This window comes from Mastigoproctus giganteus, chromosome 4, assembly GCF_048544385.1.
Source record: "Mastigoproctus giganteus isolate SK-2022 chromosome 4, ASM4854438v1, whole genome shotgun sequence".
Lineage (NCBI taxonomy): Eukaryota > Metazoa > Arthropoda > Arachnida > Uropygi > Thelyphonidae > Mastigoproctus > Mastigoproctus giganteus.
Window position 1 is genome coordinate 122,115,934 of NC_143578.1, and position 18,577 is coordinate 122,134,510.

An 18,577-nucleotide genomic window follows, 5' to 3' on the forward strand; every position below is an offset into this window, starting at 1 on the left:
AGCAAAAGAGCAATGTTAGTAGAAAAAAGCAACCCAACCTCAAAGAATTCAGAGGAACCAAACTTTACATTACTCTCTGTATTAATACTAGTAGCCAAAAGTACACCCATTTCTGTTTGTGACTTTCAGAAAATGTATGATGACTACTTTGTGTAGACCGTAGTTTATTCGTAAGACTAGGCAAATTATTCCTGCATTCATTTTCTCTGCAGTTATTTGTTTTTTATATTCCCTTTAGAAATATATGTTGACATTTCTTAGTTTTCTTCTCCAGTCATTCATTTTGCCTTTTAATTTTATTAGGCAGCTGTACCCAAGCGCGCGGAGGTAGAATTATTTCCTTTATGCAATGAACTCCTTTCCCTCTCCGGGAAAATTGTATATCTATTACCGACATATCGAAATAAAACAGGAACAGATATTCGTCAAATCGAGGCCAAACACTTGCTCTCGAAAGAGATGAATGCCACGCTACTGGCTCTATTTACGTAATTGTGGAAAGTGGAGAAAATTTAAGTGTAGGGTATGGGAGGAAAGTGAATGGAGGCTTGCTTAGACGAGAGCGCTGTTAGTAGCAAAAACATACAAGTTACTAGCTACCCAACCTCAAAGAATTCAGAGGGACTAAACTTTACACTCCAAGAAATTCCTCTTTGCATTAATACTAATCAAGGAAAGAATTTACATATGCTTTTTACTCAAAGAGAGCTCTTTACTTGTCTGTACCAACACTGTATTCTCAGATTTTTTTAGTGCGAAAATTCAAAGAAAGAACTGCACTTAAGCGTTGCAATTTTGGTGTTTTTAATTAAACTCCGTGTTGATGTTCATTGAAACTTGGAAAAAGTATAGTCTTTAAAACATAACTAGTTACTTGTCTATGTCAACATGAAAATTGACCAATAAAGATCTTCTTCTAAGATTTTTAGTGCAAGACGATGAGTGCTCAGACTCCCACCTTAAGCTCCTGAGCGCTCATGGGAGCGCCTCTCCCCCCAGGCGGGGGCCAGAGAAGTACCACTTCAGCGCGCCCCACGACCTTACCTTCGGTAAGCTCCTGAGCGCAATGTTATTATTATTCTATTATTTTACAGGAAAAAATTAACATGCTTCTCGTTACTTGTAAAATTCATATAAATCACATACAGAACACCACACATCCTCCTGTCTATCTGTTCATACTGAATGATAAATTCCATATCTGATTGTACCTTAAACACAAGTGTTTCTCAACCTGAAATATATTATTACTCTCTCTCTCTCTCTCTGCTAGTTCTTCAGCTGGATTTCTGTTCTCCAGGTGCAAAACTTTACATTTAGTTTCACTAAACTTTAATTGTCACATTTCAACCTATCTACAAATGATCCAAGACCCTGAAGAAACATGGCCCAGTTCTGGTTGTCAACTACTTTTCGTAGTTAGCATTAGTAGAGGCATACGATGTAAGAAAGCAGGCCTATGCAGCATAAGCCAAAATAAAAAAAAAAAGAAAAAAACACCTCTCATTTCACCCCTCCATTCGATCAAATGCCTATCCAGCTCAGCCTGAATTTCATTTAGACTATCAACTTCCACAACAAAATATGGAAGTCTATTCCACCAATCAACCACCCGCTGAATAAAGGCAAATTTCCCGCACATCTATTCTACAACTGTCTTTCCTCAATTTGAATCTATGCTCCCCCCACTCGCTGTCTCATAGACGTACTGCTTCTGCTGCATGCCTTTCTACAGATACTTCCATGGGCACTGTTCTTCTGAATTGGTTTCTATAATTCCCGCTCTCCCTTTCAAAACAGTCCAAACATGTGCCGCCAACAGCCAACATTCATTTACTGTCCAACTTCAAACTCACAGAACCAACTTTTCATCTTCCTCGTTTATTCATTCAACTGCCGTTTTCTGGAACAACCTTCCTTCATACGTATTTCTGAAAATTACAGTACAGAAAATTACAGTAAAGAAGTTCAAAGTACAGAAAGTATTGATCGTTTGTACAGTACAGAAGTTCAAATTACAGTACAGAAGTTCAAGTCTAATGTCAACAAATAACTTCTTTCGTCTTCTCAATCTCCAACCCAAGCACGGTACTAAGTACTACAGGTTCTAATACCTGTTGTGTTTGGGGTTTTCATATAAAAAAAAAACATAAGTAAAGAACGCTTTGCATCCTTTGCCAAAAATTTCTCGTAATCTGCCTTCGCCTGCCTAACCTCCTTTGTGACTTGATTACAGACTAGTTTATATCTGCCATAGGCTTCTGTGTCACCTGATACTTTATATGCATCCCATACATTTTTTTTCTCTGCTAGAAGTCTCATTAATTCATTTGACATCCAGCCTAGTAGCCTCCAAAATTACATCTCTGAAGGCTCCCCATTTAGAATTCAACGATGGTAACAGTAGCGTAGCTACCCTTTTTCGGGCCCGGAGGCAAAGCACATGTTCGGGCCCCTACTTAATGAAAATTGCAAAAAGAGGAGGCAGCAAAAGGCGCTGGACTCCTAAAATGCCCGGGCCCGGAGGCAATTGCCTTGCCTGCCTACATGGTACCTACACCACTGTTTGGTAACATCATCAGTTGATCCCACTGTGCAGAATTTAAAAACTGTCTGAGACGCCTGTAGTCACCTTTACGAAAGCAAAAGTCCTTCCCTTTAGCCTTTACGGTAGTTACATCTTTAAGTAATTCCCGCATTAGTACATTGTGATCACTGTCACCCAGTGGTTCCTTCATCTGCAAATTCTTAATGCATGAATAATCACTGCTGATAATCAGATCAAGAGTATTACTCCCTCTGGTTGCCTCTCGAACATGTTGCTGTAGAAAAAGTCATTCAATAAATCCACAAAAGTCTTGCTAGTGTGCAAGTGACCAACTTGCACACTATTGACTGGAATTTGTGGAAATTCCAGTCAATATCTGGAAAGTTAAAATCGCCCATTATAAGACTTTCTGATTTACTGGCCCTCTCTATTTCTCTGTACAACTGCTCATTATACTTGTCAGATAAGCCTATAACACACACCTACTCTCATTTTTCCTTTCCCAGTGCTTATGGTGCTTATGTTACACCAAACAGACTCAACATTGCACTGTCCAGCAACATCAATTGGATGCACTTACTTAGATTTTATGTATTTCTTAACTAAGAGCATAACCCCTCCTACCTTCCTGTTCTGTCTATCCTTTCTGTACACATTGTACTCCCCAAATTCCAATTCAGCACTGCTTATATCTGTGTAACACCACGTCTCCGATATTCCAACAATATCTGCCTTTGATGTCTTGACTAGCACTTCAAGCTTATTAAATTCATTAACTATACTCCTAGCATTGGTGTACATGCAAGTATACATGCACATGTTCCTACTCTTAGTTACCCCAACAAAGCTCATGTATTTACTTCCACTATGACTCCCAGCAGTCCTGGAAATTCCCATTACCTTGCTTTCCAGGCTGCTGCTCGTTCTAATAGAAGCAGTGCAAGAATCACTTTTGCCTCTGCCTGCGGCCACTGTTAACCTTTTTAGTCGGTGTATCTCCCAAGCTAGAAGTTTTCCGAACCACTTAATACTGCCTTGATAGCATCAGCAAATATTCTTGAACCATTTCTATTTAAGTCTACCCCATCCCTGTAGAAGCGCCCGCGCGTGTGTGTGTGTGTTATGGAGGTTTAATGGCGCATAAGCTGCTGAAGCTATAGTGCGCCTAACCTGTAGAAGCAGTCTCACCTGTCAACAAGCATAGACCAGGCTGAGAAAAATTCTACCCCTTGAGTCTTGCACAATCTTTCAAGGGAAGAATTGATCGACATGGCTCTCATCATATATTCCCTCCTATCGTGTCTGGGCAGAATTGCAGACACTTTCACATTCAACCCTAACTCGCGACTTTTTTTCAACATTGACCTGTCCTTGTTAAGTAAATCTGCAGATCCCTTACTCTTAATAGTGGTGTATTCGCGCCGGAACGATATTTCGGTACTTTTTTCTAAATGTTTGTTGTTTATTAAACTACACGGTCCACCATTAGAATTATGAAATTCAAATTTTTATGTTCGAACTTGGTTGCGGTCTCATCGTTCTGCTGTTGACCAACAAACAAAAAGGGCAGCACACAAGAATACGTAATCCCTGTATGAGAATTTCTGATTCCTCTGAACAGTATTTTTTATATTATTTTGGAATTTTTGTTTTCGTTTTTTTCTTTTCTGATTTTTAAAATTTTTTGTCTGTTTATTTTTGAAATTTTTATTTAATAGTTATAATTAAATACTGAACAAATATTCTAATCCTTTACTTATTTTTGCAAATGAAAAAGGCGTAGGTAACTATTTGTAGTTAATCGATGAGCGTTCCGGTACTATTTTTTTTTAGCAATACACTTCTGCTCTTAATGTCATTAGTTCCAACGTGTAGAACAATATCACCTTTTGTGCCCTTAAAAGACGATATCCGGTCAACTTTTGCCCCTGCGAGACATTTTAGTTTAGTTATAAATGATCAGTAAACTTTGACAGCTTCCTCTGTACTCTCGCAAATATTATTCAAGATTATGAATAGGTGTGACCATGTGCGCCGGCAGGAAATTTTGCAATGTGCGTTTGGGAATAAATTTTTTGTTCACCAAATTTAAGAATACATGCAATTTCTTAATTAATTCATGCAATTTCTTAATTAATTAATTTATTAATGTTTCAATAAATTAATGAAAATATTAAAAAATGTGTATTACTGTGAAATCCAAAGATGGCGCAATTGCACCATGCTGGCAGCGCCCCATGGGCGTAACCCGAAAATAATCCACCAGAGAGTTCACTTGCTACACTGGTCCAACCTGACGAATATTCATTTATAATGTCTACTATCTTTTAGCCAACGTTTGATCAAACGAAGGATCTTACTAGAAATCTGTTTTCTTCTGTTCATATTACAGCATTTCACACAGAAACACATTACAGCTTTATTGACATCAAGGTAAATAATACTGCAGTTGCTTCTAACATCTAGCTGTTTTACAATTTCAATTTCATTATACATAACTGAGCAGATTGATCTGGCAGGGTTCCCTCCTTAAGGATCTCCTCTCCTTCAAGGTTCATTCCTGTCGAGATGGTCCTGTATTTATCAGTATATACAGACTCCACACACCCATTTCTGAAGAGAATCTATCTCTCTGGACTTCACTTATTTACCACCTCTATCACTCCTTTTTTGTGCATTAGTAAAATATTGGTGCTTCTCCAGTCCAAGGGGATAATTTGATAATTATATTATTAACAAATGATAATTATAATATTAACAGTTCTAAAGAGCCAGGGGCGGACTTTGGTTTAGGAGACTAGGCAACTGGCAACTGCCTCGGGCTTGCCAAACGGTTTTATTATACAGTACATGTTTTATAGTATAAACTTTTATAGGGAGAGGACTCTTTTTAGCTTGGAAATTCCTATGGTGATATAATATAAATAATAAAAAGAACAGGAGAGATAAACAAGAAAGTTTGTCAAATGGAGTCATATTCGCAAAGGGGTGGCCTCAAGTGATATGTGGAATTGGCAGATGTTGAAGATTAGCATAGTGTGCATAGTGTTGGGGGAAAGGCGCCTCCGATGGTTTCCCACATCTGCGCCATATGAACTCTGTGGAGACAAACAGTATCACTGTGAAAGCCAGAAAAATTTTTTGTGTTGTAAATGAAGTATTGTGCTGGGTTCTGTTGGGGGGTGTCTTGGCTTTTGGCCGCAGGGCCCCTGATAGGACCCCACGTTGCCCGCACAGTTGAAGTTTAGCATTAGAATTAGTAGAGGCATAAAATGCAAGAAAGCAAGCTTATTCAGCATAAGCCAAAAAAAAAAAAAAAAACTTCCCATTTCACCGCGCCATTCGTTCCAAATGACTATCCAGCTCAGCCTTAAATTTTTTTTACACTATTAGCTTCAACAACAAAAGATGGAAGCCTGTTCCACCAATCAACTACTCGCTGGCTAGAGGCAAATTTCCGCACATTTTTCTATTACTATCTTTCCTCAATTTGAAATTGTGCCCCCTCAGGTTCTTAGTCTGAGCGAGAGGAAAAATCCCATCAGCATTCAGTTTGCTCAACACATTCAAGGTCTTATACACCTGAATCAGATCACCTCGCAGGTACCTACTGTCCAGGCACTGCAATTTGCAGCACTTAAGCTTTTTTGGTAAGAGCACCCCTTTGTTCCTCCTCACCAATCGTGTTGCCATTCTTTGTTCTTGTTCTAGCAACTCTACATCCTTCCTAAAATGAGGCCTTCAGACCTGTACAAAGTACTTTACGTATGGCCTAACCATTGCCTTGTATAACGGGATAATCACCTTCCTGTCCCTGCTAGCAAAATTCCTAAATATCATTAACAAGATTCCATGACCTGCCCTGGTAGCCCGTTTGCACTGTCAGCGAACTTCATATTTGACTGCACAATTACACCCAGATCACTTTTCTGAGTATAGTACCACACAGTTGGTACGTTTCTCTTCGGTTATTGCTACCCATATGCTGTACTTTGCATTTGTCAATGTTAAACTTCAGTTGCCACTTCTCAGCCCATTTCCCAGCTTATATAGATCCAGTTTTAGTTGAATACTGTCTTTACTATCGTTAACAACCCTGCCAACCTTTGTATCATCTGCAAACTTGGACATTAACCCGATATACATTCATCAATATCATTGATAAATTCACAATACAACAGTGGGCCCAACATCGAACCTTGGTGAACTCCACTAATAACATTTATCCACGAAGAGTAGTGTCCATTGATTACCACTCTCTGTCGTCTCCCACTCAACCACCCCTTTATCCATTGTAGCAACTTACCCTTAATGCCATTCCTCTCCGGTTTGTACAGCAGTCTTTCATGTGGAACAGTATCAAAAGCTTTCCTGAAATCCAAGTATATGATATCAAAATTATTTTTTGCATTCAGTTCTTTTGTGACCACAGCATAGTATCCAATCAAATTGGTCAGACAAGACCCCCCCTTAGCAAACCCATGCTGTGTCTGAACTATTACTGCAGTCTTATCTAGATGATCCTGCACTGCTTCTTTAACCAGTGATTCCATTATTTTTCTAGGAACACAAGTTAAATTATCAAGTCTGTAGTTACTTGTGTCACCTTTTAAACCCCCTTTGTGAATTGGTGATACATTTGCACACCTCCAATCCATGGGGACATCCCCTGAGTCCAAGGAAGTTCTCATAATTACGGCTAAGGGTTTGCTTACTTCCTTTAATATAACTGGATGGTCCCGTTCACCTCAGGTGACTTCCTTATGTTTAACTTCAACAATTTCACCTCCACTTTGCTCTCAGTTATTACAAAATCACTTAGCTCTCTCTTAGCGTTTAATAAACTTCTGGCACTCCCCTCATTGAATAATTCCTCGTGTGAATGTAGATGCAAAGTACTTCAGTTTATCAGCTACCTGAGCATGATCATCAATAGTCAACCCATCTATGTTAAGTGGTCCAATCTAATTCATTCCTTTCCTTCTAGAGTTTACATAAGTAAAGAACTCTTTGCTGTTTTTCTTTGCATCCTTTGCCAAAGATTTCTCGTAATCTGCCTTAGCCTGCCTAACCTCCTTTGTGACTTGATTACAGACAAGTTTATACCTGCCATAGGCTTCTGTGTCACCTGATACTTTATATGCATCCTATACATTTTTCTTCTCTGCCAAGAGGCTCATTAATTCATCTGACATCCATTTAGGCCTAAACCTTGAACAGTATTTCTTAGTTGGAATGAAAAGCCTAGTAACCTCGAAAATTAAGTCCCTGAAGACTTCCCATTTAGAATTCAATGTTGGTAACATCATCAGTTGATCCCACTGTACAGAATTTAAAAACTGTCTGATACCTCTGTAGTCACCTTTACGAAAGCAAAAGCCCTTCCCTTCAGCCTTGATGGTAGTTACATCTTTAACTAATTCTCACATCAGTACATTATGATCACTGTCACCCAGTGGTTCTTTTATCTGCAAATTCTTAATGCATGAATAATCAATGCTGATAATCAGATCAAGAGTATTACTCCTGCTGGTTTCCTCGCAAACACGTTGCTGTAGAAAACAGTCATCCAATAAATCCACAAAAGTCTTGCTAGTGTGCGAATGACTAACACACAAGTTCCAGTCAATATCTGGAATGTTAAAATCTCCCATTATAAGACATTCTGATTTGCTCTATTTCTCTGCACAATTTCTCATTATACTCATCAGATTAATTTTATTACAGATATTACGAATGTTGATAAAAGAAACCCCAGGGGCTAATAGCTTGGCACACCCAGTGACCTGAGCTCTATATCATCATTCTTCTCTTACTTGGTGATTCCCTTCTAGTTTTAACTCTCTCTCTCTCTCTCTCTCTCAGGGTAACGCGGAAAGTTTTTTTTTTTTTTTTTGGCTGGTACAGTATAAGCCTCAGGCTTCCTTGCACCATATAACTAATAATAATAATAATAATAATAATGAGGAGCCTAACTCATCGTTGGTAGAGAGACCAACTCTCTACCAACTTTGTGTTTTTTGTGTACAACTCTCTGCCAACTTTGTGTGCAAACTTTTCCGACCACTAAGTCGGCAAAGTTTGCACATATCAATCCCATAGAGCACTTGTGGGACACTATGGAAAGAATATCAGGCGTCTGGATATACCAATCATTACCATACCTACATTGCATTACCATACCGCATTACACAGCTTGGTTGGCCATACGCTTCCGACATCTTGTTGAATCAATGCCACGTCGTATAGCTGCTGTACCGAGGGCAAAAGAAGGACCTATGAAGTATTAAGTAGGTGATCATAATTCAGTGACCTCTCAGTGTATATTATAATGTTGGGAATATGAATAATTTTAGGAATGCGACTAAGAGAGCCTCAGAAAAAAATTAAAACAAAATTTAAACAGAATAGGGGCCACATTTGGAAATTCGCCAGGGGCCCGAGAGTTCTTAAAACGGCCCTGGTCCGACACTGAAGCAAGTATTTTGTCATCATGTTCAAAGGGAATTAGGAACAAAAATATGAAATTTAATCCTGATCTCCACAAATATAACAGTCCATGTAAATGAAGTATCACCAGTCTAGTGATCCAACAACCAAAAACAATGAAATGATGTCCCAAGTTACACAGCCTCTTGAACCAGCACCTATTCCAGACCAAAGAATGCTGCTTGACGGCTCCGTAATGACCCAAGTCCAGGCTAAGCGGTCGGATCTGGAACACGAGATGGCAGCATTGTGTAACTGTATTACCGCCGCCCTTCGGGGAGATATTAGCATTAGTAGAGGCATACGATGCAAGAAAGAAGCTTATGCAGCATCAGCCAAAAAAAAAAAAAAAAAAAAAAAAAAAACTCTCATTTCACCCCTCCATTGGTTCCAAATGCCTGTCCAGCTCAGTTTTAAATTTATTATTCAGGCTATCAACTTCCAAAACAAAAGATGGAAGTCTGTTCCACCAATTAACCACCCGCTGGCTAAATCCAAATTTCTGCACATCTATTCTACAACTTCTTTCCTCAATTTGAATCTATACCCCCTCGGGTTCTTAATCTGAGCAAGAGGAAGAATCCCATCAGACTCCATTGTCAGGGAAACGGGGAACATGCTTTGAAAAAGGATAGGTGGAACAGGACCAGAGTATGTCTGTCAGGGGCAAAGGTTGATGACGTTGTAGAGCAAATATCATCTTTTAAGGGCACAAAAGGTGATATACTTGTACACGTTGGCGCTAATGGTATTAAGAGTAGGAGACAAGCAGAATTACTTAACAAGTACAGGACACTGTTGAAAAAAAACCGTGAATTAGGGTTGAATTTGAAAGTGTCTGCAATTCTGCCAAGACACGATAGGAGGGAGTATATGATGAGAGCCTTGTCGATCAATTCGGCCCTGAAAAGATTGTGCAAGGCTCAAGGGGTAGAATTTTTTTCAGCCTGGTCTGTACTTGTTAACAGGCGAGACTCCTACAGATTCTTGCACTGCTTCTATTGGAATGAGCAGCAGCCTGGAAAAAGAGATGCAGGATATTTCAGAGGCTGCTGGGAGTTATTGCGGTACTCGCAAACACATGGGTTTTGTTAGGTTAGCTAAGAATAGGAACAGGTACATGTATACTTGCATGTACACAAATGCTAGGAGTTTGGTAAATAAATTTGATGAATTTGAGGTATTACTCAAAACATCAAAGGCAGATATTGTTGGGATATCAGAGACGTGATGTCACACAGATATAAGGAATGCAGAACTGGAATTTGGGGAGTACAATGTCTACAGAAAGGATAGACAGGATAGGAAGGGAGGAGGGGTTATGCTATTAGTTAAAAAACACATAAAATCCAAGGAAGTGAAGCCAGTCGAAATCGCTGGACAGTGCAGTGTCGAGTCAGTTTGGTGTGACATAAGCATTGGGAGATCAAAATTGAGAGTAGGAATGTGCTATAGGCCTAATGACTCTGATGAGTATAATAAGAAACTGTTCGGAGAAATAGAGTGGGGCAGTAAATCAGAGAGTCTTATAATGGGGGATTTTAATTTCCCAGATATTGACTGGAATTTGGGGGCTAGTCACTCACACGCTAGCAAGGCTTTTGTGGATTTATTGGATGATTGTTTTCTACATCAGCATGTTCGGGAGGCAACTAAGAGGGAGTAATATTCTTGATTTGATTATCAGTAGTGATTCTTCATGCATTAAGAATCTGCAGATAAAGGAACCACTAGGTGACAGTGATCACAGTGTGCTGAAGTGGGATTAACTCAAAGAGGTAACTACAATCAGGAGTAAAGGGAAGGGTTTTTGCTTTCGTAAAGGCGACTATCATGGTCTGAGACAGTATTTAAATTCTATACAGTGGGACCAACTGATGATGTTACCAACAGCAAATTCAAAACGGGAAGCATTCAAAGAACTTATCTTGGAAGGTACTAGGCTTTACATACAAACTAAGAAATATTGTTCAAGGTTTAGGCCTAAATGGATGTCAGATGAACTAATGAGACATATGGCAGAGAAGAAAAATGCATGGGATACATATAAATTAACATGTGACACTGAAGCCTATGATAGATATAAGTTGATCTGTAAGCAAGTTACAAAGGTGGTTAGGCAAGCGAAGGCAAATTACGAGAAATCTTTGGCAAAGAATGCAAAGAAAAATAGCAAAGAGTTCTTTACTTATGTAAACTCGAGAAGGAAGGGGATGAATCAGATTGGTCCACTTGATATCGATGGTTCAACTGTTGATGATCCTGTTCAGGTAGCTAACAAATGAAATGAATATTTTGCATCGAAATTCACACATGAGGAGATATTCAGCAAGGGGAATGCCAAAGGTGTTTTCAACTCGGGCAGTAAGCTAGATAATCTTGTAATAACTGAGGGTAAAGTGGAGGAGAAATTGTTGAAGATAAACACAATAAAGGCACCTGGGGTGGATGGGATCTATCCAGTTATATTAAAGGAGGCAACAAAGGAAGTAAGCAAACACTTAGCCATAATTATGAGAGCTTCCTTGGACTCAGGGGAGGTACCCACAGACTGGAGATGTGCAAATGTGACCTCAATTCACAAAGGAGGATCAAAGGCTGACACAAGTAATTATAGACCTGTGAGTTTAACTTCTGTTCCAGGAAAATTAATGGAGGCACTGGTTAAAGAAGCACTGCAGGATCATCTATACTTTGATGCAGTCACAAAAGAACTGGATGCAGGGAATAACTTTGATATTATATACTTGGATCTTAGAAAGGCTTTTGATACTGTTGCACATGGAAGAGTGCTGCAGAAATTGGAGCAGTGTGGCATTGGAGGCAAATTGCTGCAATGGATAAAGGGGTGGTTGAGGGGGAGAAGTCAGAGAGTGGTAATCAATGGACACTGCTCATTGTGGACTAATGTTATTAGTGGAGTCCCTCAGGGTTCAGTGTTGGGTCCATTATTGTTTTCTGTATTTATAAATGATATTGATGATGGTATATCACGCTGAATGTCCAAGTTTGCAGACGATACAAAGGTTGGCAGGGTTGTTAAGGACACTACTGAGGCTATGCTGCTGCAACAGGAACTGGAAAAGTTGAGCAGATGGGCTGAGAGGTGGCAAATGAAGTTTAACATTGACAAATGTAAAGTACTACATACGGGAAGCAGTAACCTCAGAGTAACATATCAACTCTGTGGTACTACACTGACAGTGGTAGATAATGAAAAGGACCTGGGGGTAATGGTGCAGGCAGATATGAAGTTTTGAGCAGTGCAGACGTTCTGCAAGAGTAGCTCATGGTGTTTTGTCAATGATATACAGAAATGTTTCTAACGGGGATTAGAAGGTGATTATCCCCCTGTATAAGAGAATGGTCAGGCCACACCTTGAGGCAGGTATACAGGTCTGGAGGCCTCATTTTAAGAAGGATGTAGAGCTGTTGGAACAAGTACAGAGAAGGGCAAGAAGATTAGTGAATGGAATGAAGGGTTGCTCTTATGAAGGAAGGTTTAAGTTTTGCAGATTAGCATTAGCATTAGTAGAGGCATATGATGCAAGAAAGCAAGCTTATTCAGCATCAGCCAAAAAAAAACAAAAAAAAAAAAAAAAAAAAAAACCACTCCCATTTCACCCCTCCGTTCGTTCGAAATACCTGTCCAGTTGAGCTTTAAATTTGTTTAGGCTATCAACTTCAACAACAAGTGATGGAAGTCGGTTCCACCAACCAACCACCCGCTGGCCAAAGGCAAATTTCCGCACATCTATCCGACATCTGTCCTTCCTCAATTTGAATTTATGCCCTCTGAGGTGATTATTCTGAGCAAGATGAAGAATCCCACTGGCATTGAGCATGCTCAAACCATTCAAAGCCTTATACACCTCTATCAGATCACCTCGCCGGTGCCTAGTCTCCAGACTCTGTAATTTGCAAAACTTAAGCCTTTCTTTGTAAGAGCAACCCTTTGTTCCATTCACTAATCTTGTTGCCCTTCTCTGTACCCGTTCCAGCAGCTCTACATCCTTCTTGAAATGAGGCCTCCAGACCTGTATGCAGTACTCAAGATGTGGCCTAACCATTGCCTTATACAAGGGAATAATCACCTCCTTATCCCTGCTAGAAAAATTCCTGTATATCATTGACAAGACACCAAGATTACAGTGGCACCTGCAAGGTGCCACTGTAATCTTGGTGTCTTGTCAATCATATCTTGTCAATCTTGGTCACTGGATACTAGGCACCTGCAAGGTGATCTGATTGAGGTGTATAAAGCCTTGAATGGTTTGAGCATGCTCAACACTGATGGGATTCTTCTGCTTTCTCAGAATAATCCCCTGAGATGGCATAAATTCAAATTGAGGAAAGACATTTGTAGGATAGATGTGGAAGTTTGCCTTTAGCCAGTGGGTAGTTGATTGGTGGAACAGACTTCCATCTTTTGTTGTGGAAGTTGATAGCCTAAATAAATTTAAGGTTGGGCTGGACAGGTATTTGCAGCATTAGACAAAAAAAAAAAAAAAAACCCAAAAAAAAAAAAAAAAAACCCAGGTTTTTTTATTTTTATTTTTGTCTGATGCTGCATAAGCTTGCTTTCTTGCATCGTATGCCTCTACTAATGCTAATGATTTATATCATAAAAAAACTTCAAATGTTACAAATTCTCCAGGAAAGAACTTACACGTGAAATTTCATTTCTTCACCAAATCTCGAAATAAACATATCCATTTAGGTCATTGGTCTGGCTCTCCATTCTACCTGTTAAATTTTGCATTTCACAAAATAATTACCTCGTATTCACTCCCCTTATTCATTCTCATGGATTATAATTTAAAGTAATCTCTTTAGTATAGGTTTGTTACTGACTCAAGATGTGTTCTTCTGGAGCAAGTAATTTTTTCACCTCATCTAACAGTTCTTAATCTCCTGAATCAGCCATATATAGTAGAGTCCAACATTAATAGTAGAGTCCTTCTATAGTAGAGTCCAACATTAATGTTTCTCTCGCAACTAATTACTACTTTCATTTCTGAATGGACTGTCCACGCAGATCACACAGTCAGTGATCACAGTGCCATGTTTTCCAACTGGAACCATGTACAACTACACTTTACCCATTCGGAGATTTAGTTAGATTTTCTTTTAAAATCATTTCTTGGGATCAGTTTGACTATTTACTTATCTGTCCAATGCTAAACCAAAGCTCATCTTTTGGAAAGACAGATGTAGAATTGAAGTGTGGAAATTTTCCTTTAGCCAGTGGGTGGTTGATTGCTGGAACAAACTTCCATCTGTTGTTGTGTAAGTTGATAATTTAAATAAATTCAAGGAAGGACCAGACAAACATTTGTAGTAAATGGATGGGTGAAATTGGAAGCTTTTTTTTGGCTGATGCTATACATATAAGCTTATTTTCTTGCATCATATGCCACTGCTAATGCTAATATGTTTGGTGTTGTATATATATTTTGTTATAAATACTATATTTATTTGCCTATTAAATATCATAAGAAATCAAGATGTGCTGAGATGTGATATAGTGTAACAAAACATTATGGGAATCCTAAATAGTCTCAAAAGTTTATTAGACATGTTGGACAGACAATTTGTATAGACAAGACCTGCTAATTGACCCACAGACATGATGTAGCCGAGTGGTCAGGAGCAGTGTTGAATCCAGTGTTTGCAGGGGGGGGGGAAGAATGTAAACTTTGGGAGTACATGTAGTATATTTTTAAATTATTATTTAATATTTACAACATATGTATATGTTACAAACAAATCTGTATATTTATATTTATGCATAAATATAAATTTAAAATATGCATAATATAAATTTATGCACAATATGCATATATATATGCATAAATATAAATTTATGCACAATATGCATATATATATGCATAATATAAATTTATGCACAATATGCATATATATATGCATAAATATAAATTTATGCACAATATGCATATATATATATGCATAAATATAAATTTATGCACAATATGCATATATATATATATGCATAAATATAAATATATAGATTATGCACATTTATATTTATGCATATTTATGAATGTTATAATAAGAGAATATGAGAAAACAAAATAGGAATCAAAAGGAAATATTTATTATTTAACATCTAAATACTAATAGTCAGTTCACAAAAACTACGTTACTGACAATAATCACATTTTAATATGAAAATCAGATTAAATTTTGCAAAAAAAAAAAATTATACAAATTTGTAATGAGTTATCAATTGTTTAATTTTTCTGATAACTCATTCAGGCCCTCAGCTTATCTTCATGTAATCTTGCAATATTACAGTACGGATGCATATATAATAAAAAGGTTATAAAATGTATTGTTTAGAGGCTGTGACCAAACCTTTCGTTTTCAGTATACAAAGGAAGAATTAGCCACAAGAAAACCCTTGCTGTGAAAAAAACAAAAAAAGGAATGTGAAAACCATAAAGTGAAACTGCTGACGATTGAATTAGTGGCTGCAGACTCTCCTAAAGAGTAGGACACTTTATAATTACAATAGCATCTGTCAGGAACCAATTCAGGCAAACCTGCGAGCAATCTTGTTTGCAATATACAAACAAAGAATTAGTTACAAGTAGACTGTTCGTGTGAAACACTATCAATAGATGGTTTGTGTGAAAATAAAAGGAACCTGAAAACCATAAAATGAAAATGTGGACACTTGAAATAGTGGCGTTTAGTTACAATTTGTGCAGACAGAAATATTGCCATTTAATTATTTTGAAAATTTCGTGTCTTGAATTTTAGTGATTTATTTTTGCCGTCTATCACCTAACAAGTACCACACTTAGTTGATGTGATTTTTCATGTTGTTTATTTGACATAAATTTATTGAATTTGTGTTTTATAAAATAAAAATTACATTTTTCACTGGGGGTGGGGATTTTATTCCACAGGGGGTGAAACAGCCTTGGTCACTCCCCTGGATTCAACACTGGTCAGGAGTGTGTGTGCAGTAGCACGTGCTCTTTGAGTGTGGATTGAGGGTTCAAGCCCATGACTGCTAAATAAGATTAACATTTGTATTGATGATTTACTGTAAACGCTACTGACCTGGTGGTCATGCTGGAGTATAAACAAGAAATAAGTGGGTCTCAACTACACAAGTTGTCTGTCCAACACATATAATATTTGCATCCGGCTCTGCATTTGTATGGTTCCATTGATTTTGTGATGTCTTGAAAGGCTAATTAACAGTTTATAAATGGGCAACATTCATGTAAATTTTCAAATAGATCTGTCTATATCTGAGAGGGTTGTGCATATGGGTCTCTTGCCAGGTGGCACAAACACTATGTAAAACTGTAAAAGTAAAGAAAAAAAACCCAGAGTAGGACAATTTTATTACTTAACAGGGTATTTTGATTGGGAGATCATATTCATTTTAAATTATACAGGAGATGTAAATTAAGCAGAGTGGATTTAATATTCTGCCTTTTTTTTCAGGATTGTACATTTTTTACAAGGAAAGAAATTTTGAGGTAAGTTCACAGTCACATACACATTTTTTTAAACCATTAATTATATTTTATGTAATGCAACTAAATAGGTCCTGAGCTGGATATCATAATCCTTCTCTTTCTTGGTGATTCTCTTCTACTTTTGACTCTCTCTCTCTCTCTCTCTCTCTCTCTCTCTCTCTCTCTCTCTCTCTCTCTCTCTCAGGATAACTCGGGGAATTTTTTTTTGGCTGGTGCAGCATAAGCCTCAGGCTTCCTTGCACCATATAGCTAATAATAAAAAAATGTGGAGTGCCAGAATGTATGAATGTTAAATCTATATTCATTTTCATTCTTTTGGCATTGACCTTGTAATCTAGTGTTCAAACCTCTATGTTCAATGTTAAAATCTCTACAGCCATTGCCTAAGGTATAGTATTATTCATATTGGATATTGGTGGTGTACCGAAGTAAATATCAGGGAAGGCAGTATGTTTTCTTTTCCAAGGTAATCTCCTGTTAGAAAAAAACAAATGTTTTTGGAATATGAAGCACTCCCCACAAGACCATCAACCAGAAACATGTAGGATTGGGGTGGAAAGAAATAGCCTGCACACCCGAAAGAAAATAAAAATATTTTTATTTATATCTGTACGGCAAAGGTCTTTAGCAGTCTTGGAGACATCTGAGATTCCCTTGGGATTTTTTTTAGGATCTTTCTGGTCTAGTCTGACTCTATTGTCACAAAGTCCAAGAAGAAACACCTAATATCAAGCTGTGAAATCAGAGGATGGAATGCAGCAATTATTGTTCTTCAGTAATATGAACTAGAATTTATTTGAATATGACCAAATATCAGAAATTTGCATTTCATTAACTTTTGATTAAAATATTATTTAATAATATTAAATATCACAATATTATTTATAATTATAATTTTACGATGTAATTTCAATTTACCATATATACTCATGTATAAGCCAACTCCATGTATAATGCGCCCATGGGTGTTGGCAGCATGGTGCAAGGTGGTGCAAGTGACACAGAAGCCTATGGCAGATATAAGCTAGGCTAGGCAGGCGAAGGCAGATTACAAGATATCTTTGGCAAAGGATGTTACACCACATATATAAGTAAAGAAATCATATAAACTCTAAAAGGAAGGGGGGATGAATCAGATTGGTCCACTTGGTATCGATGGTTCGACTGTTGATGATCCTGCTCAGATAGCAAACAAACTGAATGAGTATTTTGCATCTACATTCACACATGAGGAGTTATTAAGGATTGAAAATGCCAGAAGGTTACCAAATCGTAGCAGGGTGCTTAATGATTTTGTAATAACTAAGAGCAAAGTGGAGGAGAAATTGTTGAAGTTAAGCATAAGAAAGGCACCTGGGGTGGATGGGATCTATCCAGTTATATTAAAGGAGGTGGAAAAGGAAGTAAGCAAACCCTTAGACATAATTATGAGAGCATCCTCGGACTCGGGATGTCTCCATGTATTGGAGATGTGCAAATGTATCTCCAATTCACAAAGGGGGATTGAAGGGTGACACGAGTAATTGCAGACCAGTTAGTTTAACTTCTGTTCCGGGTAAAATAATGGAGTCACTGGTTAAAGATACATTGCAGGATCATCTAGACAAGACTGCAGCAATAATTCAGACACAGCATGGGTTTGTTAAGGGAAAGTCTTGTCTGACAAATTTTATTGGATATTATGATATGGTTACAAAGGAACTGGATTCAAAAAATAATTTTGATATCATATACTTGGATTTCAGGAAAGCTTTTGACACTGTTGCGCATGGAAGACTACTGTAAAAATTGGAGCAGAATGGAATTAAGGGTAAGTTGTTACAATGGATAAAAGGATGGTTGAGTGGGAGAAGACAGAGGGTGGTAATCAATGGGCGCTGCTCTTCGGGGACTAATGTTATTAGTGGAGTCGCACAGGGTTCGGTGTTGGGACAACTGTTGTTTTGTATATTTATAAATGATATTGATGAAGGTATATCAGGCTTAGGTTGAAGTTTGCAGATGATACAAAAATTGGCAG

General features: G+C 37.9%; 1 protein-coding gene across 1 annotated transcript in view; it reads left to right on the top strand.

Annotated features, from left to right (window-relative positions):
• Cib2 (Calcium and integrin binding family member 2) overlaps positions 1-18,577 on the top strand; it is a 78,712-nt gene that overhangs the window by 10,863 nt on the left and 49,272 nt on the right. Inside the window, exon 2 of the mRNA XM_090372351.1 lies at positions 16,523-16,557. Coding sequence (XP_090228477.1) covers positions 16,523-16,557 — 35 coding nt within the window. The remainder of the gene's footprint in view (positions 1-16,522; positions 16,558-18,577) is intronic.